The sequence below is a fragment of the Hylobates moloch genome, unplaced genomic scaffold, assembly GCF_009828535.3.
Source record: "Hylobates moloch isolate HMO894 unplaced genomic scaffold, HMol_V3 SCAFFOLD_12, whole genome shotgun sequence".
NCBI lineage: Eukaryota > Metazoa > Chordata > Mammalia > Primates > Hylobatidae > Hylobates > Hylobates moloch.
This window is the reverse complement of record NW_026652287.1, coordinates 103278581-103298126: the sequence shown is the minus strand read 5'-3', so window position 1 is coordinate 103298126 and position 19546 is coordinate 103278581. Positions and strand designations below refer to the sequence as shown.

The 19546-nt window shown below is 43.9% G+C and overlaps 2 protein-coding genes across 2 annotated transcripts in view; one reads left to right on the top strand and one right to left on the bottom strand.

Moving 5' to 3' along the window:
• The window catches only part of EDDM13 (epididymal protein 13), a 35609-nt gene extending 30450 nt beyond the window's left edge, over positions 1 to 5159 (bottom strand). The window contains 2 exon segments of the mRNA XM_032171268.2: positions 972 to 998; positions 5075 to 5159. Of these exon segments, the coding sequence (XP_032027159.1) occupies positions 972 to 998; positions 5075 to 5159 (112 nt within the window).
• Positions 1 to 19546, top strand: part of LOC116479241 (zinc finger and SCAN domain-containing protein 5A) — an 80321-nt gene that overhangs the window by 35202 nt on the left and 25573 nt on the right. The window lies entirely within an intron of this gene.

Sequence of the window (19546 nt, the reverse complement as noted above, 5' to 3'; positions counted from 1 at the left end):
AATTCTCAAAGTATCATCCAAAGACCACTTGGCGGGGGGGGGGGGGGGGGGGGGGGGGCCCTGAGACCCTTTCAGGGGATGTGATGGTTGACTTGGGGTGTCAGCTTGACTAAGGCACCCATATAGCAGTAAGACATATTTATTCTCAATGCTTCGGTAGGCACTGAGTCCGTCCGTCTTCTGCTGAAAGGGAGTGGTTTGGCGTTTGATTAGAATGTTTGGGCTGCCCCAGGTGTGTCTGTGAAGATGTTTCTGGAGGATATTGGTGTGTGAGTTGGAAGATTAGGTAGGGAAGATCCACCCTCACGGTGGGTGAGCAACATCCAATTGGATGGAGGCCCAGCTGAAGCCAAGAGGTGGAGTAAGGGTCAATTCTTGCTCTCCCTTCTGCAGCTGGGACGCCCCTCTCCTGGCCTTGGATGTCAGAACTCTAGGTACTCCAGCTTTTGGGATTCTAGGACTTGAACCAGCGGTCCTCTGAGCTCCCAGGCCATTGGCCTCAGACTGAGAGTTAGTTAGACCATCCGTCAGCTTCCTTGGTTCTGAGGCCTTCAGACTTGGACTGACCACACTACTGGCCCTCCTGGTTCTCCAGCTTGCAGACCCCACAATGAGTGAGCTAATTCCCCTAACAAATTCATTCTCAAATATCTCTATCAATATCTCTATCTATATATGTATCTATTTGTATGTCTTCATGGTTCTGTCTCTCAGAGAACTCTGCCTAAAATGGGTCTGCATGATCTTCCCTTTTCCAACTCCTTATCTGTGTGAGATTAAATTTTCATTTGCTTCAACCAAAATAGCACATTGTGGCTGGGTGGGGCAGCTCACACCTGTAGTCTCAGCACTTTGGGAGACCGAGGTGGGCAGATCACTTGAGGTCAGGAGTTCAAAACCAGCCTGGCCAATATGGTGAAACCTTGTCTCTCCTAAATATACAAAAATTAGCCAGGCATGGTGGCATGCACCTATAATCCCAGCTACTTGGGAGGCTACTTGGGAGGCTGAGGCAAGATAATTGCTTGAACCCAGGAGGCAGATGTCGCAGTGAGCCAAAACCGTGCCACTGCACTCCAGCCTGGGTAACAGAGCAAGACTATGTCTCCAAAATAAATAAATACATAAAGCTAAAAAAAAAATAGCACAATGTGACAGACCGAAGCAGAAATGAGAATTCAGCTGTTTTCTATTATATGTCAAAGAGATTTACAAAAATGTAAAATAATACCTTTCTTACTAAACTTTTTTGGTTTGGAAACAAATAGCCATTTCACTAAAACATTTTATTTATGTCAGTATGTGTATTTATTATCCTTATTTTTAAAATATTTTTAATTTCAGTAGCTTTAGAGGAACAAGTGGTTTTTGGTGACATGGATGAATTGTGTAGTGGTGAAGTCTAGGATTTTAGTGCACCAGCACCTGTGTAATGTACATTATACCCAATAGGTAGTTTTCATCCCTCACCTCCCTGCCACCCTCCTTCCTTCTGAGTCTCTATTATCCTTATTTTTTTAATGCAGCAATAGATATTTTAATAGTAGCTTTACTGAGATATAATTCACATACCATGCAGTTTACCCATTTCAATGGTTTGTAGGATACTAAGACTTGTGCAACCATCACTACACCAATTTTAGAGCCTTTAATCACCCCAAAATAAACCCTGAACCCCTTAGTCATCGTCCGTAAATTCCCCCACCCCTCACCCCCTGGAAATTACTAACATCCATTGTGTCTCTATGGATTTGCCTATCCTGAATATTTCATATACGGTAAACAGAATCAGGTAATATGTGATCTTTTATCACTGGCCTCTTTCACTGAGAATAATGTTTTCAAGGCTCACACACGTTGTTGAATGCATCAGAACTTTGTTTCTTTTTATGGGTGAATAATATTCCATTGTATGCATAGACCACACTCTGTTTCTCCGTTCATTAATGGATGCACGCTAGGATTACCTCCACTTGCTAGCTGTTAGGAATAGTGCTGCTGTGAACATTTGTGCACAGGTTCTTATGTGGACTTACCGTTTCATTTATCTTGGGCACATACCTAAAGCAGAATTGCTGAGTAACTAGTGTTTAACATTTTGAGGAACAGCCAGACTGTTTTCCAAAGGAGCTGTATCATTTCGCATTCCCACCAGCAGCATAGGAGGGTTCTAATCTCTCCACCCTAGTTAGTGTGAAGTGGTACTTCATTGTGGCTTTGGCTTCCATTTTCCTGATGGCTAATGAGGTTGAGCATCTTTTTTATGTGCTTATTTGTAAATAGAAATATTTTTTGTAAATATAAATATTTGTTTTTGTAAATATTTATAATATTTGTAAATATAAATATTTTTAAGTTAAAAATCCTTGAATTTATAATAAGGTAAATATCGATAAAGATAACTTTGGCCGGGCACGGTGGCTCACGCCTGTAATCCCAGCACTTGGGAGGCCAAGGCGGGCGGATCACCTGAGGTCAGGAGTTCGAGACTAGCCTGACCAACATGGTGAAACCCTGTCTCTACTAAAAATACAAAATTAGCCGGGCATGGTGGCACGCGGCCTGTAGTCCCAGCTACTTGGGAGGCTGAGGCAGGAGAATCAAAACCAGCCTGGGGGAGAAAAGTCAGCTTTTCCTTACAGAGAAATTCCATTGAATATATGTAGAAGGAATAAGGGGAATAGAAAATTACCATTGGAGAAGCACTGTAGCAATCATTTCTGCAGCAAGATCCACAGATGGATGCTAAAATTAATGGGCAAACATTGGAGGAGAAACAGGGTATTTGCATAGCCTCAAAATTTCTCCTCCAGCATATGTATTAATTACAAAGGGGGAAAATAGTAACTTAACAGTGGAGAAATCTGGCAGACACCACCTTAGCCGAGTGACTAAAGTTAACACCATGGGTAATAAGACACATCAACATCATGTGGTCCCTGCTGTAATTTCCTGGGAAGGGTATGAGACCACTTCTGCAGTATTCCTGCCCCAAATGCATACTCTCAGTCCAATCATGAGAAAGCTTCAGACAAACCCAAATTGAGAGAAATTCTGCAAAACAACTGATCAGAGCTCTTCAAATGTTTCAGGGTCATGAAAGACAAAGATTGAGGAGGTTCAGTCACACATTCTAAGGACAAATCACAAGACCAAAGGAGATGGGATAACAAAATGCGACATGGTTCAGCAAGAGCTGGATTTTATGCAAAAAAAAAACAACTTAATTGAAAATGCCAGGTGGGATCCTGGATTGGATCCTCAAATAGAATAGTTTTTCTATTAGTAGAAACATTAGTACAATTTGAATGAGGTCTGTAATTTCTTTACTAGTTTTGTTCTGGTGTTGGGTCTTGCTTTTAGTCATTGTGCTATGGTTAGGTAAGATGTTAACAGCTGAGATAACTGGGTGAAGAATATTCAGAAACTCAATTTTTGTGACTTTTCTCTAAGTCTAAAATAATTTCAAAATAAATATTTTTAAAAACGTGTTCCTCTACAGAGTTTTTTTTTCTTTCATTTTTTCTTTTTGAAACATACAGAGTCTTGCTCTGTTTCCCAGGCTGGAGTGCAATGGCAGGATCTCGGCTCACTGCAACCTCCACCTCCTGAGTTCAAGTGGTTCTCCTGCCTCAGCTTCCTGAGTAGCTGGGTTACAGGCCCCCACTACCATGCCCGGCTAATTTTTGTATTTTTGGTAGAGATGGGGTTTCGCCATGTTGGCCAGGCTGGTCTTGAGCTTCTGACCTCAAATAATCCAGCCGCCTTGGCTTCCCAAAGTGCTGGGATTACAGGTGTGAGCCACTGCGCCCGACCTCTACAGAGTTTTCTCATCTCAGTTAAGGGCAGCCTCAATTACCCAGTTGCAAATACATGTATGTATAAAGAGAGCCTTTCTGCGTGCTTCTGTATCCCCAACCACCAGCATCTGACCCATCACTCAATCCTGTGAGCTTCAGTGTCTCATAACCTTCTACTTATCCCCATCTTCACCCTGATGACCAAAACGTTTTCTAACTTGTGTGTTTGCCCCTAATCTGATTCCCACCTAATCCATTCTTTCCTGAGAGGCAAGACGGATTATTTAAACACACACAAACACACACACACACACACACACACTCCTAAATATGACACTGCTTTGCTGAAAACCCTTTAACAGCTTCCTTTTCCCTTAGGATAACATCCAGAATTTTTCCTGTGACCCACATGCCCCTGTCTATTCTGTTTCCTGTCTCCTCTCTCTTCTTACTTGTAACAGCCCCACCGCCATGCCCCTCCTTCTGTCTACCACGTTCCTGACACACCGGCCTCTTTCTGATGAAGGGACTCAGTGCCTTCTGCCCCAGGACCTTTGCATATTCTAGTCTTTGCCTGGAATAGTCTCTCCTAACTCTTCAGCTGGCTAGCTCCTATTCCTTACCTCAAATGTGACTTTTCTAGAGAGGCCGTCTCCGAATCCCCACACTAGAAAGTGTTTGTTTAGCATGAGAATTCCATGAAGACAGAACTATTTCTGTCTTTTTCATCACTGTATTCCCAGCATCAAGCCCATGGAAAGAACCAGGAATAAACATTTGTGGATCAAATGAGGAAACGGGAACTCAGAGTTATGGCGAGACCCAAGTCCTCTTCCCAATATACTCTTTGGTGTCTTTACATCGCAAAAGTCTAGAGTCTCACTAGAATTATCTAACTACAGTAATGTTGACTTCCAGGCACTGCACAACATAAGCTCGTCAATGACATACAACAGTCCCATGAACTGGGGGTTCTTGTGAGCCCCTTTGGTCAGATGAGGACAGCAAGGCCTGCAGAAGCAATGTCTCCCCAAAGTCACAAAGAATCAGTGATAGAAACCAGGATGCAGACACAAGTGTATCTCCAAGGGCAGGGGCTAGCAACCTAGACTCTTTCACCCCACCGTGTCCATCAAGGGAAATGTGAATGTCTAAATGGGAAGCAAGAAGAAGTCTGTTAGACTTCAGGAGCTTCTCTCTGAATCCAGCCCACGAGAGCCTCCCAAGTTGTTAGAAAATACACAGGGGACACAAGGCGTGGCTGGAAGCGTTACCTTCACGAGGAGTACAGGCTTCTGCCAATCCCAGGAAAAGCTGAATCAGCAGCGACATTTTCAGAAATGGCTCTGATCTGTGCATAGTGGGGCTGGGATTTGGGCTGAATGTTCTCCTCTCAGGATAGACAGGACTCTCTGGTCACCCACCGTCTTCCCAGGCTCCAGGGACAAAACTAACTGCCCACACCTGCCCTCTAGCCTGCCTGGAGGCTGGCAGGTCTCCAGACCTGTGCCCACGCCACCAACTGCTGAGCAAAGAACTGTTATCTGCTTTTTCATCTTAAAGCAACATTTTAGAACAGTTTCATGCTGAGTGTGATCTGCTGTAATCTGTAATCTGCTGGCCAAATCCTGCCCTCCTCCTGTTTTTGTAGGGCTTATGAGCTAAGAGTAATTACCTTTTTTAATGGTTGGAGGGGAAAGACAAAAGAAAATATTTCACGACATGAAGATTATATAGAATGTGAATTTCGGTGTCCACGAATAAAGTGTTATTGGAACACAACCATGCCATTTCACTATGTATTGTCTACAGCTGCTTTCAGGCTGCAAGGCTGAGCTTTGTAGTTGTGACAGAGACCATCTGGGCCAAAAGGCCTAAAATATTTACTGTCCGGTCCTTTATAGAAAACGTTTGTGGACCCTTGTCCTAGACATACTGTAAATTTCAGAAAAACAACAAAGCAAGCAAACAACATCTATCGTATTTCCGCTCAGAGGTGAGTATTGTCTTTACGTTTTTGTGTATATTCCTTTCCAAAGATGTCTACGTTTATACTTTCCTCTAGCACTTACTGGCTATGTACCCTAAGCAAGTTACTTAACCACTGTGTGCTTCATTTTCTTCATCTGTAAAATTGGGATAATGGTATTTGTAATCTCATGTGGTACTATCATATCACAGCTGTAAGATAGTAAATTTGTATTGTTGTAGCCATTAAGTTTGTAATAATTTTTCATAGCAGCCACAGGGAACTAACTGTTTCCACTGGTAATTCTTAGAAATTGCTTGGACAGTCAAGAGCTTTAGCTGTCAGTGGGAATATGAACTTGACCCAGTATCCCTCTGGACTCCTGGAATAAAGGCAGAGCGTAGAGACCACTGGTCTGTCTAAGCTCTGAAGGTTTCTATGGTACTTCCTTCAAGCCTGATAGAAACAGAGGGTTGTGTGTGGTGTCCTGGAAGGAAAGAGTTCCAGGCGTGGAGGGATGTCCACTCTTGCAGGGGACTCTGTCCTGCCGCCATCTCTGGTGCTATCTGTTTCAGTCCCTAGTATGAGCTGGACCATCTCATGTACATTAGGGGATACCTCAGCGATCCTTCAGACTAGGCTGGAGGGGAGAGTTCTTCTTGGCCATTTGCCATATTCCAGAGCTCCCCTCCTTTGTGAGCGCATGGTCCTGGCAACTCATCACCGGGAAAACGTGATACTACAGGATTTGTTATAACGAGGAGAAGAAACAAGGCGTGCAACATTCGGAAGGCTTTTCACATCCGCTGCTATGTGGAAGTAAAGACCACCCAGTGAAAACAAGCAAAGGCTATTAATTCAGAGCTCGCTATAATAAGGGAGTCCACTGACACCATTTGTGTTTGGCACAGACTCAAAGGCAGGCAGGGTAGTGGGAAAGCTTATAGTGAAAGAAAGGGAAGGCTTCAAGAGTGCCTGATTGGAGGCTGTTGGCATAAGGAAGCTGGCAGTGGTTAATTAGAGGCCATTGTGATTGGTTGGGGGAGCATATTTGGATTTTTCTGATTAGTCCTACGTTTCGATTTTCCATCCTTCCTTAGCAGCCTCATTACCAGCACAGCTGTTTCTTTGCTTTATCAAATATAATCATAGTCCCTAACTCATAACACTAGGGTTTAAATGCAGCAAATGCCTGGGGTGTAGAACATCATTAATATTCTTAAGCATTATCCGCTCTGCCAGACTGCGATCTGGGGACAGAGATGAGTCAGATACTGGCCTTGCTCATGAGGAACTCATGCTTTAGGAAAGATCAGGATTTCTCAACGCTGGCACAGCTGACATTTAGGACCAGATCGTTTTTGTGGTGGGGGCTGTCTCACGCTTTGTGGGATATTTAGCAACATCTCTGGTCCCCATCGATTACACAGTAGCACCTGCCCCACCCACCCCACACCAACCACCACCGCCACCATGTTTGGGGAGCCCCAACTAGGAAGTGATGAGCTTTTAGTGCTTATTACTTTATTTTTATTATAACTTATTTATGTTTAAGTTTATACAATTTAGTTTTGAGTATTGGGCTATGTTAGGCAAACAGCTAAATTGAGGAATTTTACCTCAATTTAAAAATGTTTTAAATGTAGAAAACTGAAAACATTAACAATTGACCCTCATAAGCTGGCTCCAGCACACCTGTGTAATATTATTTTGTGTGTTTTTACATTTATTTTAAATGGTGTTTCACTGAATCTTTCTTGCACAACTTGCTATTTATTTATTTATTTATTTATTAAGACGGGGTCTCACCCTGTCGCCCAGGCTGGCATGCAATGGCACGATTACAACTCACTGCAAGCCTCTGCCTCCTGGGTTCAAACGATTCTCCTGCCTCAGCCTCCCGAGTAGCTGGGATTACAGGCATGCGTCACCACGCCCGGCTAACTTTTGTATTTTTAATAGAGACGGGGTTTCACCATGTTGGCCAGGCTGGTCTCGAACTCCTGACCTCATGATCCACCTGCTTCGGCCTCCCATAGTGCTGGATCTTTTTTTTTTTTTTTTTCACCCACCGTGATGTTTGTGAGATCCACTCATGTCTATGTGGAGCAGGGAAGTGGTGCTGGACCTGAAGACGGCAAAAAACCTGGTCGTTGTAGTCACAGACAGTCAATCAGTTAGAATCACAGGCACTGAGTCAATCCAGTGTGGATGCCGATCGCTGCCCCACCACACTATGGCTGGCCTGAGTTTCTTCTTGCTACCATAATGAATTACCATAAATTTTGTGACTTAAGACGACATAGATTTATTATCATACAGCTCTGGAATTGAGAAGTCTGAAGCGGGTTGATCGAGCGAAAAGCGCTGGTAAAGCTACATTCCTTCTGCCGGCTCTAGGAGGAATTTGTTTCCTTGCCTTCTGCAGCTTCTACAGGCTGCCCACATTCCTGACTCCTGTCGGCTTCCTTCATCTTCCAAACCAACAGCATGGCGTCTTCAAATCTCTCTCCAGCCCTCTCCCATTTTCAGGCCAGCGATGGCCGGTCAAGTCTTTCTCACCGTACATTGCTCTGATTCTCTGTTTTCATCATTCCGTCTCCCTCTGTTCCCCATTTCCCTCCCTCTTTCACTTACAAGATCCTTTGTGATTACGTTGGACCTACCCCAGTCATCCAGGATAATCTCCCCACAAGGTCAGCTGATTAACAATCTTATTTTTATCACATCTGAGAGTAACACACTCCCAGGTTCCAGGAGTTAGACGTGGGTATCTTCAGGGACAGTTATTCTGCCTGCCTCACAGATGCATAAACTTGCCAACTGACTATATCCCTGAGCCTCGGTTTCCTCCTATTAATGAGAGCAACAATTATTATCATTAATTATTATATTATTATGCCATATCATCGTGAATGTTTTAAAGTATATTGAGGGGATGTGGAGAAATTGGAGCTCTTATACATCGCTGGTGGAAATGTAAACTGGTATAGCCCCTATAGAAAATAGTTTGGCAGTTTCTCAAAAAGTTAAATATAGGGCTACCGTATAACCCTGAAAGTCCACTCCTAGGTATGTACCCAAAATAATTGAAAACAGGTAATTAAACAAATATTTACACATGAATGTTCACAGCAACACTATTCACTGGAGTCAAAATGTGGAAATGATTTGAATGTCCATCAATAGATTAATGGGTAAAGTGTGATATAGCCATATAATAGGATATTATTCAACTGTAAAAAGAAATCAAGTACTGATACATGCTAGAACATGGATGAACCTTGAAAATATTATGCTAAGTAAAAGCAGCCAGACACAAAAGACTACCTAGCGTATGATTCCATTGATATGTAATATCCAGAACAGGTAAACCCTTAGAGACAGAAAGTAGATAGTGGTTGCTGGGGACTAGGAACGGGGAGGGAAAGAGGAATAGCTGCTTAGTGAGATGGGGTGAGGGGTAAGGAAAATGTTTTAGAACTAGATATGGGTGACGGTTGAACAACATCGAGAATGCACTAAAGGCCACTGAATTGTACACTTAAAATGGTTAATTTTATGTCATATGAATTTTACCTCAATTAAAAAATTTTTTAATGTAGAAAAATATGTTAAAAGCTCTAAAAATAGCAATTAAAAAATCCCATGTTACCAAAACAAAACAAAGAAAACAGTACAAGCATAGGGACTGTGCATATTAAAAGTAACTAAATTTAAAAAGTATTAAAAGTAACTAAATTTAAAAATTAAACCAGCAGCAGCAGCAGCAGCAGCATCTCAGGCTTCTACAGGGAAGTAAGTGGAAATAGTTCAACCCCTCTGTGCAGTTCCTGGGGTAGTCCCAGAGCTTGAGCAGGTGGGAGGGATGAGCATTCTGTCCCTGCTGCAGGAGCCATTACACCCACAGGGGCAGCACCCACACAAGGGGTCTCGGCTGCAGCTGGCGTGACCGGCTCAGCCACACCAATGCTTCTGTGTCCTGGGCACTGACTTCCCAACCCCCAAGGAGTCCCAAGTCCTAGAATAGACAACCCATGTCCTGGGCTCCGGCTGGCTCTCCAGGCAGCTCCTTCCATCTATCCTAGATAGAGGAGCCCTTGGAGTCTTCTGTCCTCCACTGAACAGATAAGGGAGCAATGGGTCAGAAGTTTAAGGGATTTTTCCCAGAAGGCACCTGAAAAGTGTCATCAGATTTAGCCAGGCTCTGAAATCATAGAGGTGCGGGATCAAACCTCAGCGCCCTCCACCTTCTGGCTGTGTGCACTAGGACAAGGATTTCTTTTCTTTGAACCTCAGTTTCTCAAGAGGTAAAAATGGAGGTGTCATAGCAACAGTCGATACTTTTTCTAGCATTCACTACATCCCAGATGCTCTTCTAAGAGCCTTTGCCTATAATAACTCCTACCACACTGTGAGATGGGAACTGTTATTAGCTTCACTTTATAGATGAAAAAAGTGAGATCTAAAAGCATAAGGTCCACTCAAAATCACACCACTAGTAATTGGCAGGACTGGGATTCGAAGCTAAGTATATGCATCTGCAGTGAATGCTCTAAACCAGCCCTGTCCAATAGAACTTTCTGCAGTGATAGGAACGTCCTGTATCCCTGCTACCCAGAATGGTAGCCACTAGCCACGTGTGGCTGCTGAGCACTTGAGGTGACGCTAATGCAACTAAGGAAATGAAGTGTTCATTTTATTTTATTATAACACATGTAAATCTATATAGCTACGTGTGCTGGTGGTTACCATATTGGACAGCACTGCTCTAAATCATGATACTAAGCTCCCTCTCGGCCTTAACAGACTATGTACCTAACAGGGTTGCTGTGAGACTTCTGACAGAGCCATATATGTAAAAGCACCCTCTATGAACCAAGCAGTCTCAATGTTGGGGATGCACTTTCTCTAACCCTGTGGAGTTTATAGTCTGGTGTAGGAAGACAAACAACAATATTGACAAGCACATATATAATTTCGTGTACTGGTCATTGCTGCAAAGAAACTAAAATAGGGCTATGTGTTGGAGAGTGATGGGGTTGAGATGCTGCCATAGCTAGAGTTTTCAGGAGAGACCTCACTGAGATGGTCACATTTGCGTTTAGATCTGAATGAAGATCTGGGGTAAGAGTAGCTTAGACAGAGCAACAACAGCTTGTGCAAGGACCCTGAGGCAGAAAAAAGCAGAAGGAATTTGACACGCAGAAAGATCATTGTGGATGGAGCAGGGTAAGCTCATGGGAATGTGGAGGGAGGAGAGGTTACAGTGGTAGGCAGAGGCCAGATTGTCAACAAACCTGAGTGGGCTCCGCCATGAGAATGATAGCACAAACCAGGAACATTCCTCTTTGTGTGCTTTCCCTGGGCCCTCTTACACTCACTTTGTTCTCTATTAAATATGGGCATCTCCGGCCAGGCACGGTGGCTCACGCCTGTAATACCAGCACTTTGGGAGGCCAAGGCAGGCAGATCACGAGGTCAGGAGATCGAGACCATCCTGCGTAACACGGTGAAACCCCGTCTCTACTAAAATTACAAAAAATTAGCCAGGCATGGTGGCGGGTACCTGTAGTCCCAGCTACTTCGGAGGCTGAGGCAGGAGAATTGCTTGAACTGGGCACCGAGACCGCGCCACTGCTCTCCAGCCTCAGCAACAGAGTGAGACTCCGTCTCAAAAAAAGAAAGCGGGGGGCATCTCCCAAGCAGAAAGCAAAGCCTAAGCCGACTCACTTCTTTGGGGAGAGACGAAGAAAGTCTTGGACACTAATTGAGCATCCTCTTTGGGCACCTGCCCCAACAACTTCACACATTATCATCTCATTTAACTGAGGTTGGATCTGCAAAGGCAGCTTGGCTTGGCAGAAAGGGTGGGAGCTTTGGAATGAGGGCCTAGATCTCACCGTGGGCTCTACCACTTGGTGCTATTTTTAGCAAGCATGCAGTAATAATCATAATACTCTCAGTAGGTAAGCTTAATTGGGTGATTATGATGTGCCAGACATGGTTCTAAGCACTTCATATCTATTAACTCATAATTTTAGGAGTTCAGTAGTATAATTTCTCTTTGCAAATGAGATAACTTTGCCCAAAGTCAACAAAGCCAATAATTGGAAGAGGTAGGATTTGAATCTATACAGGTATGATTGACATTTGTGAACTTGTTTAGCTGCTAAGTCTCTATACCCTGATTTCCTTTGGAAGAATTACCTCTGCTCCACTGTGTGTGGTCCTGGTGGGATAGTTAATGCACGTGCCCATTTTCTCATAATGGAAAGCAAGCAGGGTACCTCAAAGCTCTTGCACCAGATCCTTATTTTTACACTAAAGCCAGCCAACCTGTGTCCTAAGCCAAGCTAATCAGACTGCTTACCTGGCACTTTAAATCTCGAATTTAGTAAAGCAAGAGTGGAAGAAGCAGATTTAATGCTTTTCAGGTGAGAGTGTTGAGTGGCTCATGATACAGAAATCTCTTGGTTTCCCAGGCTTCACTCTGTCCCAAACCCAGAGCCTTCACTTTAATCCTTTGAACTCCACCCCTTGCCAGTTCCTTCCAGTGATTTCTCTTTTAAGGTAGCCGAAGTCCATTTCTGCCACTGGAACCCAAAAAACCTGCTTGATTCAAGAAGTTCAGCTCTGTTTGTGTTCTAAGGCAACCTCTGGCTGCTGTCCTTCTGTACATAGTCTCCCTTCCATTGGATCTCTCAAAGAGAAAGCTCACTTCCTCAGTTTACTCTCCACCAGTTTTAAGTTTCAAGCCTTACTGCTTGCTTAAAGCTTTAACCACTTACATAGAGTATAGATGCATACTAGACGCTCAATTAATATTTGTTGAAATGATATTCAAGGTGAAAGATTGAGAAGTGAAGATGGTTTGGGATTTTGTTGTTGTTGATGCCTTTATCGTGGGAGTGCCCCGTGCTAGGATGGATCTGAGAATGATTTTTTTGTAATTCCTAAATAAGCCCATGTGTCTCCCCTACTCCAAATCCTTCACATACAGGATTTGCATTTATTCAACCTCACATACAGGATAAGCATTTATTTAATTTATTTATTTATTTTTGAGATGGAGTCTCACTCTGTCACCCGGGCTGGAATGCAGTGGTGTGATCTCGGCTCACTGCAACCTCTGCCTCCCAGGTTCAAGCAGTTCTCCTGCCCCAGCCTCCCGAGTAGCTGGGATTACAGGCGCCCGCCACCACACCTGGCTAATTTTTGTATTTTTAGTAGAGATGGGGTTTCACCATGTAGGCCAGGCTGGCCTTGAACCCTTGACCTCAAGTGATCCACCCACCTCAGCCTCCCAAAGTGCTGGGATTACAGGCATGAGCCACTGTGCCCAGCCCTAGGATAGCATTTATAACTAAAAGCTTTAGTGTGACCTAGATCAAGGGCAGGAAAACTTTTTCTGTCAAGAGCAAGATAGTAACTATTTTTGTCTTTGTTAGCCATATGGTCCCTGTTGCAATTACTCAACTTTGCCATTGTAGCGAGAAAGCCACTGGAGACAATACATAAGCAAGGGGAGCTAGCTATGTCCCAATAAAACTTTATTTATAAAAACAAATGGTCAACTATAGTTTGCCAACCTGTGATACAGACTCTTCATACTTCTTTAGTCCAGTCTCCCAACACTGCCTCATCTTACCTTGTTTTTCTACTAAATGAAACTTTGACTTCAGGATTCAGATCTGATGTCACTTCCATAACACATCTTTCTTGGAATGTACTGCTTCATTCCTGGAAGATGGAAGATCTCAGTTAATAGGAAGACCTGAACAAACAGGTCATTTTCTGTAGTGGAATGAGCATGAGCTTCAGAGTCAGATCCAGGTGTAAATCGCAATCCTGCTACTCACTTACCCTGAGATAGTGTCCAAAAAGTCTTTCTTGGGCTGGGCATGCTGGCTCACGCCTGTAATCCCAACACTGGCAGGCCGAGGCGGGCAGATCACCTGAGGTCAGGAGTTCGAGACCAGCCTGGCCAACGTGGTGAAACCCCATCTCTACTAAAAATACAAAAAATTAAGCTGGGCAAGGTGGCGGGTGCCTGCAATCCCAGCTACTCAGGAGGCTGAGGCAGGAGAATCGCTTGAACCTGGGAGGCGGAGGTTGCAGTGAGCCAAGATAGTGCTGTTGCAGTGAGCCAAGATCACGGCATTGCACTCCAACATGGGCGACAGAACGAGATTCCATCTCAAAAAAAAAAAAGTTTTTCTTTTAGCTTCATTTTCCTCTTACATAAAATCATACTTTTAGGGGGAAATAAATGAGGTGAAGGTTGTAAAACACTTAGCAATGTGCCTAGCATATAATATTTATATGGCTCATAGAAGCATAATACTATTATTGGTATTACATGTTATTATCATGCATTGTCATCATCTCAGAGGTTCTTATGAAATCTATACTTCTTTAAAAATGGTGATTTTAGCAATTCCTGGTCTTTGTTTAAATGCATAATTCTCTCCTCTCTCGCCTCCCTTCTTTCAGATGTTTTAGGTAGAAGTAGAAAGAGGAAAGTGTTAGAGTTTCTTCCAAAGAATATGGGAAGATGTTCCGATTGCCTCGTTTAGAACATCCAGGGTCTGGAGTTGCATTTTTTCTGGGTTAAGGCACTCAGAACATTTTATCTATCAAAGCCACTTGGGACTGGTAGGTCCTGATAGCATAGATGCAGGATTCCTTAATGCCCTTTGGAACCCCATCCCTGTAAATTCAGTGAGCCTCCTTCTGGTTTGGAGATGAAAGGAAGATGAATAAGATGATTCTTACTAGATCTGGGATCCCAAAGCTCTGGCTTTCGGAAAAGTGAAATATTATTTGCCCCAGAGGGCACATAACATGTTCCTGGCACATTGAAGGGCTATTCCTCATAAACTGGAGCTCAGCGCTTGCCCTTAAAATGCACTTCACCCAGCTCACCGTCTCATGTAGGCCAAAGCTGGAAGAACCTTAGCTATCACCACATTCCAGCGGCCCTATGCTAAATGTTGAGCGTGTGAGCCATCTTCTTGGAAGAAGGGTTGAAGCTGTTATCAAGTCCTCGGAGGTATGCCTGGCCCCAAGAAGGGAAAAGGATCACTGCCTAGTCCCAAAGCATCATTCAGATGCGCATGTGAGGAGTTCTTACCAAGCGTCTCTATGTTCAGTAACACATGCTCCTACCTTACCCATCACTAAGGAATTTATAAGCTACTAAAATTGTTTTTAAAAAAGTATTGTTTCTACCAAAAGACATACGCAAAACGACTTATAGCATAATTATGCATATAGATAAACGTTGGAAATAATCCAAGTGTCCATCAACAATAGAATGGATAATTCAAGGAATGGATAAATAAATCAATGGAATATTGCACAGCAATAAAAAGGATGAACTATCAATACATACAACCACATGGATGACTTTTATCAATATAATGTTGAATGAAAATCAGGACTGGGCGCAGTGGCTCATGCCTGTAATCTCAGCATTTTGGGAGGCCGTGGCAGGTGGATTACCTGAGGTCAGGAGTTCAAGACCAGCCTAGCTAACATGGTGAAACCCCGTCTCTACTAAAGATACAAAAAAAATTAGCCGGGCATGGTGGTGGGCGCCTGTAATCCCAGTTACTTGGGATACTGGGAGGCTGAGGCAGGAGAATTGCTTGAACCCAGGAGGCAGAGGTTGCAGTGAGCCAAGATCATGCCATTGTACTCCAGCCTGGGCAACAGGAGCAAAACTCCATCTCAAAAAAAAAAAAAATTAGAAACAAGACTGCATACTGTAAAATACCACTTTTATGAAACTCTAAAATAGTCAAAATTAATCTATGATGATAGAAGTTAGAAAAGTGGGCCGGGCACGGTGGCTCATGCCTGTAATCCTAGCACTTTGGGAGGCTGAGGCGGGTGGATCACTTGAGACCAGGAGTTCCAGACCAACCTGGCCAAGATGGTGAAACCTTGTCTCTACTAAAAAATACAAAAATTAGCCGATCATGGTGGCAGCCGCCTGTAACCCCAGCTACTCAGGACGCTGAGTCAGGAGAATCACTTGAACCTGGGAGGGAGGCAGAGGTTGCAGAGAGCTGACATTGCACTCCAGCCTGGGCAACAGAGTGAGACTCCATCTCAAAAAAAAAAAAAAGTTAGAAAAGTGGTTACCCGTAGGTAGGCACAGATTGGAGGGGCAAGAGGGAGACTTCTGACATACTGGAAATATTCTGTCTCCTTATCTGGGTCATAGTTATGTGAATCTATCCGTCTATCCGTATGTAAAAATTTATTAAACTGTAACCTTAAGAATTGTACACGTCACTATATGTAAGTTATACCTCAATAAACAAACAAAAATAAAGAAAAATTGTGATAGCCAAACTTTAAGACTTGAATTGTTATTTAAGCTCTTTATCGTACATATGAAATTTTCAATAATATCCGTTTTTGGTGTTTCCCAACAGGATATTAGTCTGAAGAAATAATCTCTTTTTCTCCCCTGGCACTTTTCAGTTGTATTTTGATTCTCTCTCTCCCTGGCACTTTTCAGTTGTATTTTGATTCTCTCTCTCCCTGGCACTTTTCAGTTGTATTTTGATTCTCTCTCTCCCTGGCACTTGTCAGTTGTATTTTGATTCTCTCTCTCTCTCTCTCTCTCTCTCTGTCTCTCAATTTGCTCGTGGATCTGATCCAGTCCTGAAAGACACTTTCAAGTCAGGCAGCTGTCTGTGCTTTATCCAGCCTCTTCTGGGGAATACTGGACAGATAACAGGGTTCTCTCTAAAGAAAATTAGGTTTCATTCACCAGTGGGGGCGATGCTTAGGAGAAAGATGTGCCTGAGCTAAGGGAAGGTCCCAGCTCAGATGTCACTTCCTTCAGGAAGTCCTCCATGATTAATGGAGGCAGATTAGATGCCTGTTCTAGGAATGTCACAGCCCCTGAGCTACCACTGGGAGATCAGTACCATATCCTGTAGACAACATCAACTTGGCCATCAGCCAGGCTTTGGACTTAACTCCTGTCTCTGTCACTTAGGCTCCCTATATTTTCTTTTTTTTTTTTGGAGACAGAGTCTTGCTCTGTCACTCAGGCTGGAGTGCAGTGGCACAATCTCAGCTCACTGCAACCTCCGCCTCCCAAGTTCAAGCAATTCTCCTGCCTCAGCCTCCCAAGTAGCTGGGATTACAGGTGCCCACCACCACACCTGGCTAATTTTTGTATTTTTAGTAGAGATGGGGTTTCACCATGTTGGCCAGGCTGGTCTCAAAATCCTGACCTCAGGTGATCCGCCCGCCTCGGCCTCCCAAAATGTTGGGATTACAGACGTGAGCCACCACGCCCAGCCACATTTTCCATTTCTATAAAATGAGTGTAACAGTTTCTTGCAGTTGGTTGTGGAGTTTATTTACAAAAAAGAGTGCTCTCCAAATGTTTATAAATTAAAAGAAGAATATCTCCTAGCTCAGGGCTTCCCAAGCTTCTCTCAAGAAAGTACCACCTCATAGTTTTTTGTCAATTCCATGTGAACATTAGTATTACTTTTTATTGACTGATTTTCCTCAAACATATTAACTTGTTTACTTAGATGATCACTGTAGCTTTATCCTAAGCAATACCTAAACACAATAAAATTGCAGATTTTTGTCCTACTGATATTTTACTGCACATTAAAATATGTAATTATATTAGTTTCAACACCAGAAGGAAAAAAAAGAAATTTAAAAAATTTTTAAAAAGGCCAGGCGCGGTGGCTCATGCCTGTAATCCCAGCACTTTGGGAAGCTGAGGTGGGTGGATCACCTGAGGTCGGGAGTTCGAGACCAGCCTGACCAACATGGAGAAACCCCATCACTACTAAAAATACAAAATTAGCCGGGCATGGTGGCACATGTTTGTAATCCCAGCTACTAGGAAGGCTGAGGCAGGAGAATTGCTTGAACCCTGGAGGCGGAGGTTGCGGTGAGCCAAGATCGCGCCATTGCCCTCCAGCCTAGGCAACAAGAGTGAAACTCCGTCTTGAAAAAAACAAAAAAGTAAAAAAAAAAAATGTAATTACTAAAACAAAATCTATATATTGCCTAAAATTATCTCTAATATGTCCATGGTTGGTGGATATTACAGAGCTTAGAAAAGTTTTGCCAGTTGAGAGCAGAGGCTCAAACCTGAAGTTAGTGGTGTTCTCCTTGCCGATATTGTTTCATTGTTATTTTTATTACCTTTTTTCTTTTTAAAAACATTTTTTACAGCATTTAACAATTTTTTAATTTTTTTTTTTTAAAACAAGGTCTCGCTCTGTCACCCAGGCTGGCGTGCAATGGCACGATCACAGCTCACTGCAGCCTCAACTTCCTGGCTTCAACTAGCCTCCACCTCAGCCTCCTGAGTAGCTGGGACCATAGACATGTGCCACCATGCCCAGCTAATTTTTATATTTTTTGGAGCGATGGGGTTTTGTTACATTGCCAAGGCTAATCTTAAACTCCTGAGCTCAAGCAGTCCACCTGCCTTGGCCTCCCAAAGAGCTGGGATGACAGGAGTGGGCCACCGTGCCTGGCCAACTTTTTCATTTACTTTCAGATAAGCTGCTTGGCATGCACACAAATCCTGAGTATGAAACTCCCCTAAAATCCATTTTTAGCTACTCAAACACAGGAATTTTCTGCCACTAAAATTTTGAGTACACACGCCACAAGCATACCTCCATAGATTTCACAAGTGCCTCTCACAAACAAAAGGGGCAGAGAGGACAGAACGGGTAAATGAGAGGCATGAACAGGAACCAAATCCCAAAGAAAAGGCTGATTGAATTCTAGAGACTGAGATCCCAGGGAAATCGCACGAGGGTCCAGATAAGAAAAGGGTAAGATTAGAATTACAGGGTGCAGCCAGGTGCGGTGGCTCACACCTGTAATCCCAGCACTTTGGGAGGCCGAGGCTGGTGGATTGCTTGAGCTCAGAAGTTCATGGTTCTACCATGTTGCTCAGACCAGCCTGGGCAACATGGTAAGACCTCATCTCTCTTTAAAAAAATAATAATAAAATAAGTACAGGGTGAGAAGACACAACGCTGTTCCAGTTGTCTGTAGCTGAATAACACGTCACCCCAAAACTCAGTGACTCAGAAGAACAGTGCTGTTAGTGTCTCTGGGGGTCAGGAAATTGGTGGTGGGCTCAGCTGGGTGGTTATGGCTCAGGGTCTCTTCTCTGCTGACTAGAGAGCTGGATCTCCAGGTGACTGAAGCAGCCAGGGCCCCCCCACCAGCTCTCTCTTTTCATGCTGTCTCAGGCCCTCTCCGTGCGTCGTGGGCTAGGTGGGGCTCCCTCACTACATGGCAGCCTCTGGACAATGGGACAGCTGAGGGGAACTGAGGCCTTCGTGCACATAAGGGGGAGGTTGTGTCGTCTTTTCTGACCTAGCCTCAGGAGTCACGCGATGTCCCTTCTGCCACTTTCTATTGGAGACGAGCGAGTCACAGCCCTGCCCAGATGCAAGGGGATGGAAATCCAACTCCACCCCTTGATGAGGACCTGACACATTTGAACAGATCAGATGGGAGAGTGTTGTGATCGTCTTCAAAAACCACAGCAAGTGTGTTTGTGTGTCTGTTACCCCCCTACACAGGAAGGCATGTCTGTCACCCCCACACTGGAAGGCGTGTCCGTCACCCCCCACACTGGAAGGCGTGTCCGTCACCCCCCACACTGGAAGGCGTGTCTGTCACCCCCACACTGGAAAGTGTGTCTGTCACCCGCCACACTGGAAGGCGTGTCCGTCACCCTCACACTGGAAGG